Raw genomic sequence first — 18255 nt, forward strand, 5'->3', positions numbered from 1 at the left:
ACAATTCTTTTTCCCATAATATATTAATTAAAGAAAGTTCTTGTACACGTCCTGTTGCTATTTACAGGCTTCTGGAATTCCTTTAACTGAGACCGACCTGTTGATGCTTATACACATGAGGCGAAGTGGTTCAGTTAAGGGCTTACTAATAAACATTTCCAACTGGCATCTGGAACCTTGGCACAGACGGGCCCCAGGGACGGCAGTTGCCTTGAGCTGCTTTATCTGTGTCTCAGTAGGCTTGTGTGATGTGACTTTTTCCTACTCGTGGCTCTCTATTTTAATTTGCAACAAAAGATTTAATCGAGAATCAAGAATGCATTTCTGAGAGGAGGAGAAGGTATAACAATATTGCCAGCTGTGTAATGGGTCAAAATGCTTGTCATCAGCATTAATCGCAAAGAAAATTACATTTTATGTGATCCTGCAGTAAAGTGCAAAAAACTGTAGAAACTTCATAAATGTACATTTTGATTATTCTTTTTTACAAGCAGGTTGCCTTTTTACTGTTCCCTTGTTATTTGAAGTGTTTGAACACACCTGGGTTGCATTTATAATACAACCCCTATTCCAAAAAAAGTTGTGACACTGTGTAAAAGAAGTACAAAAGAACGAAAACATTTCGAATGTTTAAACTGAGGAAATGTACTATTTTAAGAAAGAAATGTCTTTTTAATTGCCTGCAGTCTAGACCTTTTAACATTTGAAAACATTTGGTGCATCATGAAACGTAAAATACAACAAAAGACACCCAGAACTGCTAAGCAGCTACAGTCCTATATCAGACACATATGGGACAACATTCCTCTCACAAAACTTCAGCAACTGGTCTCCTCAGTTCCATGATGTATACGGACAGAAGACGTGATGCTACACTGTGGAAAACATGGACAACATTTTTTAAACCTGTTGCAGCCATCAGATTCCAATTAACATTATTTTTTCCCCTTAAAATTGTATATATTCTCAGTTTGGATAATTTTTTAAAATTCTGAATAGAAAATGAATTTATGAGATTTGCAAATTACTGCATTCTGTTTTATTTAAATTTTGCACAGTGTCTCAACTTTTTTGGAATAGATGTAGTTTTCTGATGGTGAATATACACTATACTTGAATAACAGCATGTGAAAAATACCAAAGATGGTTGTCACAAGCAGAGATTAATCAGTACTTGCTGAATATTCTTGCAATTCCTTCTACAGGGAGTGCAGAATTATTAGGCAAATGAGTATTTTGACCACATCATCCTCGTTATGCATGTTGTCTTACTCCAAGCTGTATAGGCTGGAAAGCCTACTACCAATTAAGCATATTAGGTGATGTGCATCTCTGTAATGAGAAGGGGTGTGGTCTAATGACATCAACACCCTATATCAGGTGTGCATAATTATTAGGCAACTTCCTTTCCTTTGGCAAAATGGGTCAAAAGAAGGACTTGACAGGCTCAGAAAAGTCAAAAATAGTGAGATATATTGCAGAGGGATGCAGCAGTCTTAAAATAGCCAAGCTTCTGAAGCGTGATCATCGAACAATCAAGCGTTTCATTCAAAATAGTCAACAGGGTCGCAAGAAGCGTGTGGAAAAACCAAGGCGCAAAATAACTGCCCGTGAACTGAGAAAAGTCAAGCGTGCAGCTGCCAAGATGCCACTTGCCACCAGTTTGGCCATATTTCAGAGCTGCAACATCACTGGGTGCCCAAAAGCACAAGGTGTGCAATACTCAGAGACATGGCCAAGGTAAGAAAGGCAGAAAGTCGACCACCACTGAACAAGACACACAAGCTGAAACGTCAAGACTGGGCCAAGAAATATCTCAAGACTGATTTTCTAAGGTTTTATGGACTGATGAAATGAGAGTGAGTCTTGATGGGCCAGATGGATGGGCCCGTGGCTGGATTGGTAAAGGGCAGAGAGCTCCAGTCCGACTCAGGCGCCAGCAAGGTGGAGGTGGAGTACTGGTTTGGGCTGGTATCATCAAAGATGAGCTTGTGGGGCCTTTTCGGGTTGAGGATGGAGTCAAGCTGAACTCCCAGTCCTACTGCCAGTTTCTGGAAGACACCTTCTTCAAGCAGTGGTACAGGAAGAAGTCTGCATCCTTCAAGAAAAACATGATTTTCATGCAGGACAATGCTCCATCACACACGTCCAAGTACTCCACAGCGTGGCTGGCAAGAAAGGGTATAAAGAAGAAAATCTAATGATATGGCCTCCTTGTTCACCTGATCTGAACCCCATTGAGAACCTGTGGTCCATCATCAAATGTGCGATTTACAAGGAGGAAAACAGTACACCTCTGAACAGTGTCTGGGAGGCTGTGGTTGCTGCTGCACGCAATGTTGATGGTGAACAGATCAAAACACTGACAGAATCCATGGATGGCAGGCTTTTGAGTGTCCTTGCAAAGAAAGGTGGCTATATTGGTCACTGATTTGTTTTGTTTGGTTTTGAATGTCAGAAATGTATATTTGTGAATGTTGAGATGTTATATTGGTTTCACTGGTAAAAATAAATAATTGAAATGGGTATGAATTTGTTTTTTGTTAAGTTGCCTAATAATTATGCACAGTAATAGTCACCTGCACACACAGATATCCCCCTAAAATAGCTAAAACTAAAAACTACTTCCAAAAATATTCAGCTTTGATATTAATGAGTTTTTTGTGTTCATTGAGAACATGGTTGTTGTTCAAATTAAATCCTCAAATAAAATTAATCCTCAAAAATACAACTTGCCTAATAATTCTGCACTCCCTGTATATTTCACTTGATCTCTTAAAAGTCACCTTGGTATGTTTTTGTCTTGTGCTTTATATTTTTTATATTTTCGAAGTTTGTCCTGTTTTAGGTAATGCCACTGTGGTGCTGCATTTTCTCTATTTGTTGATGGCCTTAACTGCTGTTAATGTTGTGGAAATTCTGGTATGCCCATCTCCTATCTGGAACATTTCAACAAGTGAGATACCATGCAGCCTTTGTTAAGCTTTGTCCTCGACAATGGTTTCAGAGATCAGAAAAAAAAGATGAAAATCTTACAGATGCTATTTTTGGTTAATCAGAATTGTTATTTTTAAGGGCAGATGTATGAGTTTTGAACATGAGATTGAATATGGCTGGTTAATGCTGAACAAAGAAACATCCCTGTTACTGAAGGGTTTACACAACTTTTTTTTTAATGGGTAGTATCTGACAATTTATCACAAAAACCTGCCTTTTTATTAGGTGTAGGACCTTTTATATCCTTTGTATGTGTGATGTGATGTACGTGTACACCTTCTAGTATACCTCGACTGCAGAGCGGCTGTGTGTATTTAATATACTTAGAGTAAACGATGGTTGGGTTGGTGGCAGCACGAAAGCCTTAAAGAAATGATCAAATGTTTATATTACCCAAGTACTGTGCTGAGGAGCTTACAGATTTCAACCCTGGGGAACCTCCTTCACTGACAGACAATATAATGTCCAAAATCTACAGCAGGAGCAGAATGTATATGAACTCGTCTTGGCATGAACGGCTCTTGGCTCTGTTTTTTTCTTTTCCAAAGCTTTGAAACTGTAATGTTTATGAGGAAGCAGATCAGTTTTCAGCACGCTCGTTCACACACGCAGATCTGAAAGCGGCATAATTCTGTTGTAAACACTATCCATTGGTTCTTTATTAGATTAACTGCTGGTTGTTGGGTCACTGATACTGGAACCAGTTTGAGATAGCTTTTTGTAAATACATTTTGGTGCTGTAAAATAGAAAATGGGTAAATTGTAAAAGTGGCTTTTTTACAAAATGTGTAAATTTTGAATGTAGATTTACTTGTTTAAATGTACTTTTGGGGCGGGGGGGGTTCTATAGATTTGACACTGTATTATGTATTGTTTTGCCCTTTAAGCCAAATTTATATGCGGCACAAGTTCTTTACTGGAGAAAATAAGAAAACACCAAGCTAGGATGATTTCATGTAAATGTTAATCATAGGCTGTAAGAAAATTGATGATCGCTCTGATGGTTCTGAATTTTTCTTTTGTATGCGGTTGCTATGGAGACAGCGTTTGATGATGAATGCCTCAACCTATTCAAAATAAATGATTCTACCTGTTATTGAATTATAAACATCTTATCGTGACTGCAAAGACATCAACAGATGTTTCCAATTAGTTTGGTGCTCATCACTTCTTGTTATTGCTCTACATCCTGCTTATGGTATACAGTGAGGAAAATAAGTATTTAAACACCCTGCTATTTTGCAAGTTCTCCCACTTAGAAATCATGGAGGGGTCTGAAATTGTCATCGTAGGTGCATGTCCACTGTGAGAGACATAATCTAAAAAAAAAAATCCAGAAATCACAATGTATGATTTTTTTAAATTATTTATATGTATGATACAGCTGCAAATAAGTATTTGAACACCTGAGAAAGTCAATGTTAATATTTGGTACAGTAGCCTTTGTTTGCAATTACAGAGGTCAAACGTTTCCTGTAGTTTTTCACCAGGTTTGCACACACTGCAGGAGGGATTTTGGCCCACCTCCACACAGATCTTCTCTAGATCAGTCAGGTTTCTGGCCTGTCGCTGAGAAACACGGAGTTTGAGCTCCCTCCAAAGATTCTCTATTGGGTTTAGGTCTGGAGACTGGCTAGGCCACGCCAGAACCTTGATATGCTTCTTACAGAGCCACTCCTTGGTTATCCTGGCTGTGTGCTTCGGGTCATTGTCATGTTGGAAGACCCAGCCTCGACCCATCTTCAATGCTCTAACTGAGGGAAGGAGGTTGTTCCCCAAAATCTCGCAATACATCCTCTCCTTAATACAGTGCAGTCGCCCTGTCCCATGTGCAGAAAAACACCCCCAAAGCATGATGCTACCACCCCATGCTTCACAGTAGGGATGGTGTTCTTGGATGGTACTCATCATTCTTCTTCCTCCAAACACGTTTAGTGGAATTATGACCCAAAAGTTCTATTTTGGTCTCATCTGACCACATGACTTTCTCCCATGACTCCTCTGGATCATCCAAATGGTCATTGGCAAACTTAAGACGTGCCTGGACATGTGCTGGTTTAAGCAGGGGAACCTTCCGTGCCATGCATGATTTCAAACCATGACGTCTTGGTGTATTACCAACAGTAACCTTGGAAACGGTGGTCCCAGCTCTTTTCAGGTCATTGACCAGCTCCTCCCGTGTAGTTCTGGGCTGATTTCTCACCTTCCTTAGGATCACTGAGACCCCACGAGGTGAGATCTTGCATGGAGCCCCAGTCCGATGGAGATTGACAGTCATGTTTAGCTTCTTCTATTTTCTAATGATTGCTTTTAGACCTTTTTTCACCAAGCTGCTTGGCAATTTCCCCGTAGCCCTTTCCAGCCTTGTGGAGGTGTACAATTTTGTCTCTAGTGTCTTTGGACAGCTCTTTGGTCTTGGCCATGTTAGTAGTTGGATTCTTACTGATTGTATGGGGTGGACAGGTGTCTTTATGTAGCTAACGACCTCAAACAGGTGCATCTAATTTAGGATAATAAATGTAGTGGAGGTGGACATTTTAAAGGCAGACTAACAGGTCTTTGAGGGTCAGAATTCTAGCTTATAGACAGGTGTTCAAATACTTATTTGCAGCTGTATCCTACAAATAAATAGTTTAAAAATCATGTATTGTGATTTCTGGATTTTTTTTTTTTGTCTTTCACAGTGGACATGCACCTACGATGACAATTTCAGACCCCTTCATAATTTCTAAGTGGGAGAACTTGCAAAATAGCAGGGTGTTCAAATACTTATTTTCCTCACTGTATGATATTCTAGATGCCTCTCAGACATGTTCTCTCAGTAATCTGTGAATACATGTGTTTGAAGACTCAAGACTCTGAACAACTGGAACACGATTGGGAGTTGAACCTAATAAAGCCTACATGTTCGTTAATGTATTTCTCTTTCTTTCTCTCTCTCTCACTATCTATCTCCCAAACAGATGGTGTGGTGGCACTGTCTTTCTCCATCAGCTCCCTGACTTTGATTGGTATGCTGGCAGTGATCACGTACACAGTAAGTGCACCTTAAATCTGCTAAATTTTTGGGTATGGAACATCTCCAAGGTGTCTCCTGCTTGAGGACTCAGAAGAATGGGCAAAAACTACTGTGAACATCATTTCTCTCTCAAGAACAAATGTGGCAATATCATTAAAATACTTAAAAGGTTTTTAAGATGACAGCGAGCGAATTATCATCTTTATGGGGCTCAATGTCACTGCCTTTTCTCTCGCTGTCCTATTCCTGTGACAAATGAGTTCTTACAGTGCATGATGTTATTATATGTGATCAGCTTAATGGAATCTTAAGTAATGGGCTCTGTATGGAGTTTTAAACTTGTCCAGGTCTGGATCATTTATCATCTCATGTTGCACCAATGTGGTCGCTTGCCCGAGATTCAAGCATCTGGCTTGAATGGAAACTCTGTACAAAATTGTTGTAGCTGAAAGCAAATGCAAGAGCTTTTAATATATTTATACATGTAGAGCTGAGACCTTCTGAGTGTAATTTCTAGCTGCATTACTGCTCCTGACATGTGCAGCAGATGATTCATTACCTTTGGCAAATTTGATTTATTTTTTAAAATATATTTAGAATACTTGATCCACAGAGAAGTTGTTATTTCTTAGCATATCCCAACGATGTAGGAAACTGGGTTCAGAGCACAGGGTCAGCCATGTTATTGCACCCCTGGAGTACAGGGGGTATAGGGCCTTGCTCAAGGGCCCCAAGAGTGGCAGCTTGGCGATACTGGGGCTTGAACCCCCGACCTTCTGATTCAGTAACCCGTAGCCTTAACCCCTGAGCCGACACCTCCTCAAACATCCTGTTCAAAGTCCCCACTATTAGACTGAATAAAATGTCCTGAGGTGCCATTAAGTCCCATGAATCCTCTGGCATCTCCTTCTCACCTGTCTACCCTCTGCAAACAGATTAGAAGTTTTATGTCTGATAGATATTTCATTAACTCTCTACTGTAAGGATGGAAATTTGCCCAATGTAAATCATGACCAGTTTGTTTAAGATGAAGAACAAAGTCTTTTATTTACTACAAAATTAAGAGTAATTCGATTTGGATAATTATTCATAATACACAAATGTATAGATTTATACTGTAAAATAGAAGATTCTCTCTCATGCAATTATATTACATCTGAGTGCCACCCAGATGGGGACCGGATCCCTTTTAAGTTTGGTTCCTCTCAAGGTTTCTTCCTCATGCCATCTCAGATATTTTTTTCTTCCCACAGTCGCCTCTGACTCACTCCTCACACAATAATAAGGAACAAACATATACATTCTTTATAACCGCTATAATGCTGCAGTTATAATGCTGCTTTGAGACAATGTTGAAAGTTTTGATTGAATTTAATTTATTATGACATCATTGCTTTTGCATTCTATTCTATTACATTTTTTTTTTAATATATCAATAAAGTTGATGTAAGAAACCGGGTGTAGTAGCAGGATGTTGTGTCCTATTCTCTGGTCTTAAGAGGCTTATAATAGCCAGGAGATAAAGACATAAAGGGGTTTGTGTGTGTTCGTGTGTTCTCGTGTGTTCTCGTGTCTAGTATTATTGATTTTCAGTGCAGGAATATTGAAGTTTGCTCACTATTTTAATTTAAGTTCATAAAACTAATATGCTGGCTTCTTGCAGACCCCTAACCCAAGTCTCTTCTGTACAGACAGTCAGTTCCATCTTCATTTGTGGAGGTTGAAGTGCTTATTGATGCTCACTAGGGTGTTAAATAACATCTGATTTATGGCCTTTATATCTCTGCACCAGTCGACTCTTTCATTTCGATTGTCTGCCTTTCGTTTCGTTAGGTCAGTTTTACCTTATTTTTCTTTTCCATTTCATTATTCCGGCTCTGAAAAGTGCACCTTTTTATCTCCAGATAGATTGATGTCACACGGGCCAGATTTGAGCGAATTGTGAATTGCTTTTCAGAGGTCGAGTTAGAATCTGTATTTAAAATGGTTTTGCACTTATACAAGTGAACTTAAACCCCGTAATCAGTTTGTGTTGGTTTTTTTTTGTTATGGTCTTCTTCACTCTCTCATTTCCTATAATTCTGCTAAAATACTTTATACTACATAAAGCTCTCTGTTATTAAAAAGAAAAAAACACTGTGGTTAGAAAATATTTAGTTTGCCGATACTGAATAAATTCTCAAAAACGCAATATCGATATTTAAGAAAATAAATCGTACAAGATTCATGGCAGTTGACCTGAAACAATGACAGGAAGTACTCACATAAGGGCACACCACTAATGTTAGCATTAATATCCACCCGTTTTCTGGGGGTGCTGCTATAAGAAAAAAAGGTTATGGGTAGAACTTCTGCAGGAAGTAGTTGCAGTGTTGACTGACATGGAATGGACATGTGTTTTGCTTATGTGTGGTTTGTTTTCTCTGGAACATGTGCTGTTCGTGGTTGCACTTATAACCAGACGAAGCGTAATTTGTGACAGTGCTATACACACAAATAGAGCACACTGCACTTGTGAGAGTGTATTACATGCCTGTTTTGTCCTGCATTCTCTACCTTTATAGAAGAAATAATACTCTTTCTTGCTCTTTATTTTCTTACCTCCCTATAATTGTAGCTTTTAGATGTAAAACACTGGTTAGCGTTTAGATCATGCTTCTACTACTAGCCTAATACTAATCATATAATACAGTAATCATCATCAATCCCACTTCATATTGGGTGTCTAACGAATATGTGCATATGTTAAAAAAAAAAAAAAAAAAAAAAAATTAAAAACAAAAACCATGTTGTACAATGATACTAATCTTGTTCAAGTATTGCACAATATTAGATTTAGCTAACGTGTGCATTATGATGTCGGCTCTTAATGACAGCTATAATAAACAATATCCTAATATATCGCTTTGCTTATATTATCGCAACATATCGTATCGCAACCCCTGTATTGTGATCCGTATCGTATTGTCAGATTCTTGCCAATAAACAGATGTACACTATGGGTTCCTCCATGGCCAGAGATATTAGTGTCCATGTTGCAGCTTTGTCCTGGCTGAAGAGAAGCTGGAGGGGGTTGTGCAGGCTTCCCATCATGCCCAAAGCTAGTGTGTAATTGCTTTTATAACTCTCTCTCTCGACTAGGCGTACGGCATGTCTGTGCTCCCGCTGAACCTGATCAAAGGCACTCGCAGTGTCCTTTATGAGCGCCTGGAGAACACTGAGGACATCGGGGAGGTCGAGGACCAGATTGAGAAGCTGAAAGCTAAGGTATGTAAATGGCTCAATGTTGGTGTCTATAGATAGAAGGGAAAAGTGTTAAACTCAACCTCTTGTATCTGATTCAGTCAGCGTACGTTGCGTTAAGATGAAAAACCGTTTGTGATTCAGGGAGCAGATTTTAACTTCTCTATCTCTGCGCAGTGTGCGGAGGGAAGGCCACTCTCTTTGAGGGACCGGAGGAACCTGCAGGAGCTGGAGGCTAAGCTTCTGATGCTGCACCGCCGGGGGCATCACCTTGAGAATGCTGAAAGGAATTGCTGTGCTAAAATGAGCAGGGCCTTCTATCCCTTAAAGGTTTGCAGCAGTCATTTCTGTTTTTCCTTTAACTGGAACTTTTCCTCTGCTCATGTAATGTGTTGTATAGTGTTGAATGCAATAGAATATGATTGCGCTATCTGCCTTTTAAAGCATTTAAATGACAATTTCTGTATTGCACATTCGTCCCTGTAACTAGAACTGCCCAGTCCTCTAATTTTTACAGTGGGTGAAACATAACATTTTTTATACATCTTTGGTACAATACATTGGTATTAACTAAAGAAATCTATACAGATAAAGAAATCCTAATATTGCAATTCATGAAAAGTTGCATTTAATTATGTGGAATGACGCAGGAAACAATTTTTAAACATGTTAACTAACATTTTATTTACTACTTGGTGGAAAAGCGTTTGTTTGTAAAAAAAAAAAAAAAAAAAAAAAACAAAACTTCGACACTTCCTGGGGATCTTGATACAGTCCCTCGGGTCTCTTGGGTTTTAGTCTGTTGATTGACTGGGCTGTTCCAACATTTTGTTTCCCTCTGGAGCCGATTTAAAGTCGTACACTGCAGTATATTTTGGATTGTTGATTGGAAAGTCCACCCTAAGTTATGGAGAGTGTGTTAGAGAAGTGAAGAAAAGAGTGCAGGCAGGGTGGAGTGGGTGGAGAAGAGTGATAGCAGGAATGATTTGTGATAGAAGAGTATCTGTGAGAGTGAAAGGGAAAGTTTATAGGATTGTGGTGAGACCTGAGATGTTGTATGGATTAGAGACAGTGGCATTGAGTAAAAGACAGGAGATGGAGCTGGAGGTAGCAGAGCTGAAGATGTTAAGGTTTTCGTTGGGAGTGATGACGATGGACAGGATTAGTAATGAGTTTATTAGAGGGACAGCGCATGTAGGATGTTTTGGAGGCAAGGTCAGGGAGGTGAGATGGAGATGGTTTGGACATGTGCAGAGGGACATGGGGTATATCGCTTGGGGAGAATGCCGAGGATGGAGACACCAGGAAGGAGGAAAAGAGGAAGACCAAGGAGGAGGTTTATGGATGTGGTGAGGGAAGACATGCAGTTAGTTGGGTTGAAAGAGGCAGATGTAGAGGACAGGTGGGTATGGAGACAGATGATCCGCTGTGGCGACCCCTAATGGGAGAAGCCGAAAGAAGATTGGAAAGTCCACCCGGGGGTTCTGAGGTGAACATGCTTGGAGATTGTGGCACTGGAGTGCATTGCCTACTGTTTTCTCTGTGACTTCTGTACTTGCTGCCTCTGTTCTTATGTAGTGCAACTATTTTGTTGCGATGGTCTTGGGAGACCTGGTTTGTCTACTTGTGTTCAGAGATAGGTAAGCCTTTTTCAAACCAATCATCATGCATTAATCCAGCTGATTCTGGTTTGCGCAGGTTAGAGGTTCTACTGTACTTCTTTAGCGAAATCAGCAGCTGCCTTGCCTTGGTTTACTTTTTTTTTCTTATCGTGCTCAATGGATTTTTTCCTGTATCATTCCAATTTATTTAATAACTATTACATTAGATAATGTTTTTTATTGTAATATTATGCATTCTCATCTTCTACAAATATATATTAATTATATTATATATTTATTACTTTACTGTTTAAAAAACATTATCATAGTAGTTATAAGATTATGAGCTTAAAACGAGACCCTTGAGTCTCTACTGTGGGCTTTTACTGCTGTACTTGGTATAATTAGTGTTGTTACTACATAATCAAAAAGCTCACTGCCTCTGGTCCTCTTCCGAATTTAGTAGAAGTTACTCAAAATAAAATTTAGGGGAAAAGTGTTTTTCACCAAAGCACAAAAATTGCTGAAGATAAAAAATAAATAAAAACAGCCGAATTAAATCAGTCCCTAAAACAGGCAAATACGTGTTTCTGCGGCAAGCTGCTGTTCCTTTTTCCACTTTATGCTCAGCCCCATAATAATGCTGCACTTCAGGTAGTAGGTTTTAGAATGCATGCCTTCCAGCCTGAAAACTCAGAATGTCCATGACTGATACGAGCAGATGAGAAGCGACCCTAATGCACATCTTATGTTTATGCTCTGGGTCTAAGGTCTGTACTGGGTGAACTACTCCAAAAGCTCAGTCATGATAGGACCTTTGAATTCAAAGATATTTAGGCTTTTAAATTGTGCAATGGGAGTAAAAGGCATCATGTTTTCCACTCGGTCGACGGTGTACATTAACGAGGAAGAAAAATGAACTTAAATGATTTTAGCAAATGGCTGCAATATAACAGAGTGAAAAATTTAAGGGGTCTGAATACTTTCCGTACCCACTGTGTGTATATGTATGTGTGTATATATATGTGTATGTGTGTATGTGTGTGTGTATATACAGTACAGACCAAAGTTTATTTATATATATATATATATATATATATATATATATATATATATATATATATATATATATATATATATATATATATATATATATATATATATATATATATATATATATATATATATATATATATATATATATATAAATATATATATATATATATATAAATATATATATATATATATATATATATATATATATATATATAAATATATATATATATATATATATATATATATATATATATATATATATATATATATATATATATATATAAATATATAAATATATATATATATATATATATATATATATATATATATATATATACAGTGGAACCCGGTTATCTCGCCTCGGTTATCTCGACAACCCTATTAAGTCGACGTTTTGAAGTGGAACCGCCAAATTCTCGCTTTTTCTAAGCATTTTTAGCGGTTATGTCGACTTTTTTATGTCGCGAACCCTGATATCTCGAGCACAAGAGGGGAAAAATTAGAAATTTTAACGTCAGTTATGTCGATCGGCACTGTGCAGCCGCAGAAGAACTCGCGAAAGTGGCGGAAAAATCAAACCTTACAGATACTACAGGTGTTTGTATTGTATACTGGTGAATCTCTGCTGTTAGTAAGTGCACATATGCATTTTTTGTTAAATGTTATGCGATGAACGGGAGCGCGGCGCACCCGGCTTCAACTCCTTACCGAGCGAGCAGGGTAAGGAGCACGGCTCTCGGTAAGGAGCACGGCTCTCGGTAAGGAGCACGGCTCTCGGTAAGGAGCACGGCTCTCTCGGTAAGGAGTTGAAGTCGGAGCTTCAGAAAGCGGCAGAGAAAGCACCTGCCACGCCCTTCGGCCGTTACGTGAGACTTTTCTGTCCTCGTTTTGGTTTCAGGTTCGGTTTTGGATCTTCCGGGTTTTTTCCGCTTCTCTCTCTCTCTCTCTCTCTCTCTCTCTCTCGCCGGCTTATCTCCCCTCGGCATCGCGGACGTAAGTTTTTCGGACACTGCTTTGTGTGTTTGTGCGGATTACTTCAGCCTGATGGTCATAAGTTTTCAGAAACTTAGTTACTGTTTATTTTCTTTTTTCCACATGTGGACTAAATGTGAGACGGCACCGTGCAGCCGCTGTTTTTTTTTTTTTTTTTTTTTTTTTTTTTTTTGAGCGATCTGTGTGTTTATAATGTTGGAGAATATAATAAAGGTTTGTATGGAGAATGGACGGTGGTTTGTATTGTATACTGGTGAATCTCTGCTGTTAGTAAGTGCACATATGCATTTTTGTTAAATGTTATGCGATGAACGGGAGCGCGGCGCACCGGCTTCAACTCCTTACCGAGCGCGAGCAGGGTAAGGAGCACGGCTCTCGGTAAGGAGCACGGCTCTCGGTAAGGAGCACGGCTCTCGGTAAGGAGTTGAAGTCGGAGCTTCAGAGAAAGCGGCAGAGAAAGCACCTGCCACGCCCTTCGGCCGTTACGTGAGACTTTTCTGTCCCTCGTTTTGGTTTCAGGTTCGGTTTTGGATCTTCCGGGTTTTTCCGCTTCTCTCTCTCTCTCTCTCTCTCTCTCTCTCTCGCTCGGCTTATCTCCCCCTCGGCATCGCGGACGTAAGTTTTTTCGGACACTGCTTTGTGTGTTTGTGCGGATTACTTCAGCCTGATGGTCATAAGTTTTCAGAAACTTAGTTACTGTTTATTTTTCTTTTTTTTCCACATGTGGACTAAATGTGAAACGGCACCGTGCAGCCGCTGTTTTTTTTTTTTTTTTTGAGCGATCTGTGTGTTTATAATGTTGGAGAATATAATAAAGGTTTGTGTGGAGAATGGACGGTGGTTTGTATTGTATACTGGTAAATCTCTGCTGTTAGTAGGCGCACTTATGCCTTTTGTTGTTAACAAACGTATGTACATTTTTATAGCATGCCTTCATCAAACAAATCGCAGCAACGCTGTTGTGTAAAAAAACTCCAAAAACACGTGCATGCACATTCTCATTTATTAACCCACATCATGTACATAAAGAAATTTCAAGCACGTTAATATACTGCCGCCATTTTGATTTTCGTTTATCTCGATTATCGGTTACCTCGATGCTTTTTGGCGACCCCCTAGGACATCGACATAACCGGGTTCCACTGTATACAGTACAGACCAAAAGTTTGGACACACCTGCTCATTCAAAGAGTTTTCTTTATTTTCATGACTATGAAAATTGTAGAGTCACACTGAAGGCATCAAAACTATGAATTAACACGTGTGGAATTATATACATAACAAAAAAGTGAACTGAAAATATGTCATATTGTAGGTTCTTCAAAGTAGGCATAAAGAGAATGCCAAGAGTGTGCAAAGCAGTGATCTAAGCAAAAGGTGGCTACTTTGAAGAACCTACAATATGACATATTTTCAGTTGTTTCACACTTTTTTGTTATGTATATAATTCCACATGTGTTAATTCATAGTTTTGATGCCTTCAGTGTGAATCTACAATTTTCATAGTCATGAAAATAAAGAAAACTCTTTGAATGAGAAGGTGTGTCCAAACTTTTGGTCTGTACTGTTTATATATATATATCTTATATATAAGATAATCCGCAACTTGCTGTTAGTTTACAAAAAAAACTGAAATTTTCAATTCGAGTTCCGAACCGCGAATTATCGGGGGTTGACTATACGTAAAACAAACAGAAAAAATATGTGCTAGTTCAAGTGTTTAAGGCAAAGGTAGGACTTCACTTGCTGTTTGAAGATGGGCAGTGATTTACCTGTTTGGACATCTAGGGAACATTCACTCCACCACCCCAGAGCCAGAACAGTAAAGAGTCTGTCTAATGGTACTTTCCTGTTTGTTTTGTGTGTCCGAAGGCCATTTAATATCAGGATTTATCTGCATGTTCCTTTAAAAACTAACACCTGAGCAGATCCAGTGTGGCCTGGCTAGGTGTCTGAGCGTTAACTAAGGACTTCGCCTGTAAATGAAAATATTGTCTGTCTGTCTGATTCTGTCTCAGTGTATTTTCTTGTCTCTGCCATCAGGTTTTGTTTGGCGTTTTCTTCATTGGAGTGGCGCTTCTCTTCTTCATATCTCTCTTCATTTCTAAGTAAGCACTTTAATCTTGATATTAAGCTCCGCCTCAAGCTCCGCCTCCTTCACCCTAAAATACTCATCAATATTTATCAGGTTTTCAAAATAAAAAGACATTTCAGTTAAGGTTTATAACAGTGGTGCATATTTCTTTCTGACCAATTTACCTGTAAGATCTTTTTATAAATATGAAACCTGAAATGTTTTTTTAGATGGAAACACATGGAAACATTGACCCGCAGTAATCATGTTTTCTCAAATGGAGTTTGGTGAAGTCTTACCACAATTATCTTTAAGTAATGGCAATAGTAAATAAAACTGAAATGTTTTGTGCTTGTTATTACAGTTTGGACAAAGCTCTGCATTCATCTGGGATGAGCACCGGCCTGATTCTGTTCGGAACAAACCTTACAAACCCCTTAAATGAGCTGCTGCTGCTAATGCAACCGGTGAGGGGCTGCTTGATGCGTTAAATTGCCCACTATACATACATTACTGACAGTGAATCATTAGAAACGCAAAATATCCAATCCTGGGTCAGCGTTTGTTGTTGCGTTGAATGAAACATTAGTTTGGAATCATTGGCTTTTGTATAGAATATAAGTGAGGATTCACTCTTGTCTGCACTGCCAACTTAATAAACATTGCCACAATGATTAGTTCACATATAAATAAACAATTTTATTAAATAATTGAATACTCTATTCACTTATAAGCGATAGATGTCAGCATGAATTTCAATAATAATGTATATCCAAATATCTAAATGCGTAAAGGTTGCACAAAATCTAAATGGTATCAAATATATAAAACAATGAAATAATATGCGTTGTTGCATTGCAATGCATTGATATTTTCTTCATTTCTAGTTAGATTACATTTTACATTTTTTATTATAATTATGATTACTTGTCATCTGTATCACAGATTTAGTTTATAGAGACATTAGGTCTTAATCTAATGTATAATCTAAGATTTTTATTACACCGTTGTGCTAGGGATCTATAGATCTCTAAACCACCCCATGTTAAGATTTATGGCATAGACAACGTATTGATAACAATCTTGATAGTGGCAGTGCATTTACTGTTTACCAACTAAATTACTAAATACAGACAATACAAACAATACAAAGAAAAAATAAATACAGATGGCGATGGTTTTCCATACTTTTTTTTCCAGTCTTATGATGAATATAGGTATACAACAAAATTGTAAAAAATATATAAAATTTTATATTTAAAGTTTCGTGCAGTAGGCAAACATAACAAAAAGTTACTCCAAATAAAAAAAAAATTTTCTTTTTTTTTTGGTATTACATTTATATCCAAAATGAATAATAAAAAAAACAGCATGGACATCAGTGATTCACCTCTAGAGGCCGATCTCGTACTGTGTAATGCAACCCGGAAAAACTATTGGAATGGATTTCCGCCAATAGTTCCAGCTGTCAATCTCCAAATTTTATATCTATTTATTTATCAACTTGGATATAACCAGTTAATTTAGTTACCATAACACCTATTCATACCTTAATTCATCATTGGTTTGTGAATTGAATTTTTGTATTCTTTTAATTCGAGTAGTCAAAATGGCTGTGGAATGATTTGTGTATTTCTCCAGTTTGGGTATGGGTTTATTAGAAGCTGCCTTCTGCAGTAAATGTTTTTATATATTTATCACTACTGACAATGAATAGACATTTCTGAACTGTATTTAAGTGGTATTTAGTATCGTAGCCATTGCTCATTTTATGAATTCTGGAGCTCTTTGCATTACAGATGTTTGCACCCAAACAAATGCTGTTTATTTGTATTTTATGGTTTAGTGTGTGGCATCAGAAAATATCTGAGACAGAGCATTTCTTTCATCTTTTTCAGGTTTTTCCTCTTGACTATGTGTTGATCACTGTTATCACCATGTACTTTGTGTTCACCTCCATGGCAGGCATTCGTGAAATGGGCATATGGTTTTTCTGGATAAGGGTAAAGTTTTTCAATTTATTTCATATTCCCATTTTAGTTGATTTGAAGCTGTTTAAAAGTTCTTTGTCGTAAAATACCTGGACATGCTCAAGATTACGATGTTCTGCTTTTTAATGTACATAAAAAGTGCATCAAACATGCTTTTGATAAAACATGCATTTAAATCATTTTCAACGTACCTTACAGACGCTGTCTAATTTGCATTGTTTACAAAACATGTTTTAATTTTAAAGTAGCTTCTAATCTGAAAGTAAGTTTAGAAAACCAGAACAGAAATGAATACGTTTTAAAGGACTATCGACAGGTATGGTCTTGGTGTTTGCTTGCGGAATAAAAAACACTTTTTTTGTTATTATCCACAAGTATAAGGATTCATTACGGAGCTTAGAGTTACTGAGTAACAGAAAAGACAAACGCAATAGGAGTTAAAAATTACATCAGGTCTTTAAGTGTGTGTGTGTGTGTGTGTGTGTGTGTGTGTGTGTGTGTGTGTGTGTGTGTGTGTGTGTGTGTGTGTGTGTGTGTGGGCACGCATGGGTGGGCAGTTGTACAAGATAAGACCACAAAGAACTCGTCCACAGGCCCTGCTCTTCCTCTGCATGATCCTGCTCCTGATTGTGCTTCACACCAGCTACATGATCTACAGCCTCGCCCCTCAGTATGTCATGTATGGCAGTCAAAAGTACCTCTGGCAGGTGAGAATATAAGAATGTTTGTTTGTATATGTGTTACAATAAATATTAAAATATTCACTTATGATTGAATCAACTCTATAACTTTTCTGTTAAAATGAATAAAATATAGCTTTAACCGTTCAAGTGTACAAGACCCTTGTCCATAATCTGCAAACCCCAAACCCTGTTTGCTTTATTTTCTGACTGGCAGAATCAGAATTAGTACACTTTCTAAGCAGTTGATTACAGTACAATTCAAGCAAAATTAAATATAACACATTTTAAATAAAATACATATTATTATATATTAAGGATAGATGCTGTGCAATGAACGTCCAATCTTATTAAAATACACCAGTGGTGGGTCGTGCACCTGGGCCTTCAGTGGGGACGTACCCGACTTAATCCACCTCTTAATAACACCACTATCACGTCACAATTATAGAAACCATCAATACCATTAAAAAACACAATATAACAAAGCGTGGCATTACAGAAAGAGAATAATTTCACATATGGAGGTGAAAACCATTTTACTAAAGCAAGAAACCCAGTTAAGACTCCAAACCTCTACACTACAACCACAACTGTGCAC

At 38.0% G+C, this 18255-nt stretch overlaps 1 protein-coding gene across 1 annotated transcript in view; it reads left to right on the forward strand.

The window, feature by feature from the left end:
* Window positions 1-18255, forward strand: part of lmbrd1 (LMBR1 domain containing 1) — a 50913-nt gene that overhangs the window by 20071 nt on the left and 12587 nt on the right. The window contains exons 7-13 of the mRNA XM_046843026.1: window positions 5961-6034; window positions 9158-9283; window positions 9437-9589; window positions 14953-15017; window positions 15348-15450; window positions 16882-16986; window positions 17532-17681. Coding sequence (XP_046698982.1) covers window positions 5961-6034; window positions 9158-9283; window positions 9437-9589; window positions 14953-15017; window positions 15348-15450; window positions 16882-16986; window positions 17532-17681 — 776 coding nt within the window. The remainder of the gene's footprint in view (window positions 1-5960; window positions 6035-9157; window positions 9284-9436; window positions 9590-14952; window positions 15018-15347; window positions 15451-16881; window positions 16987-17531; window positions 17682-18255) is intronic.

The sequence above is a fragment of the Silurus meridionalis genome, chromosome 28 (assembly GCF_014805685.1).
Source record: "Silurus meridionalis isolate SWU-2019-XX chromosome 28, ASM1480568v1, whole genome shotgun sequence".
NCBI classification, from domain to species: domain Eukaryota; kingdom Metazoa; phylum Chordata; class Actinopteri; order Siluriformes; family Siluridae; genus Silurus; species Silurus meridionalis.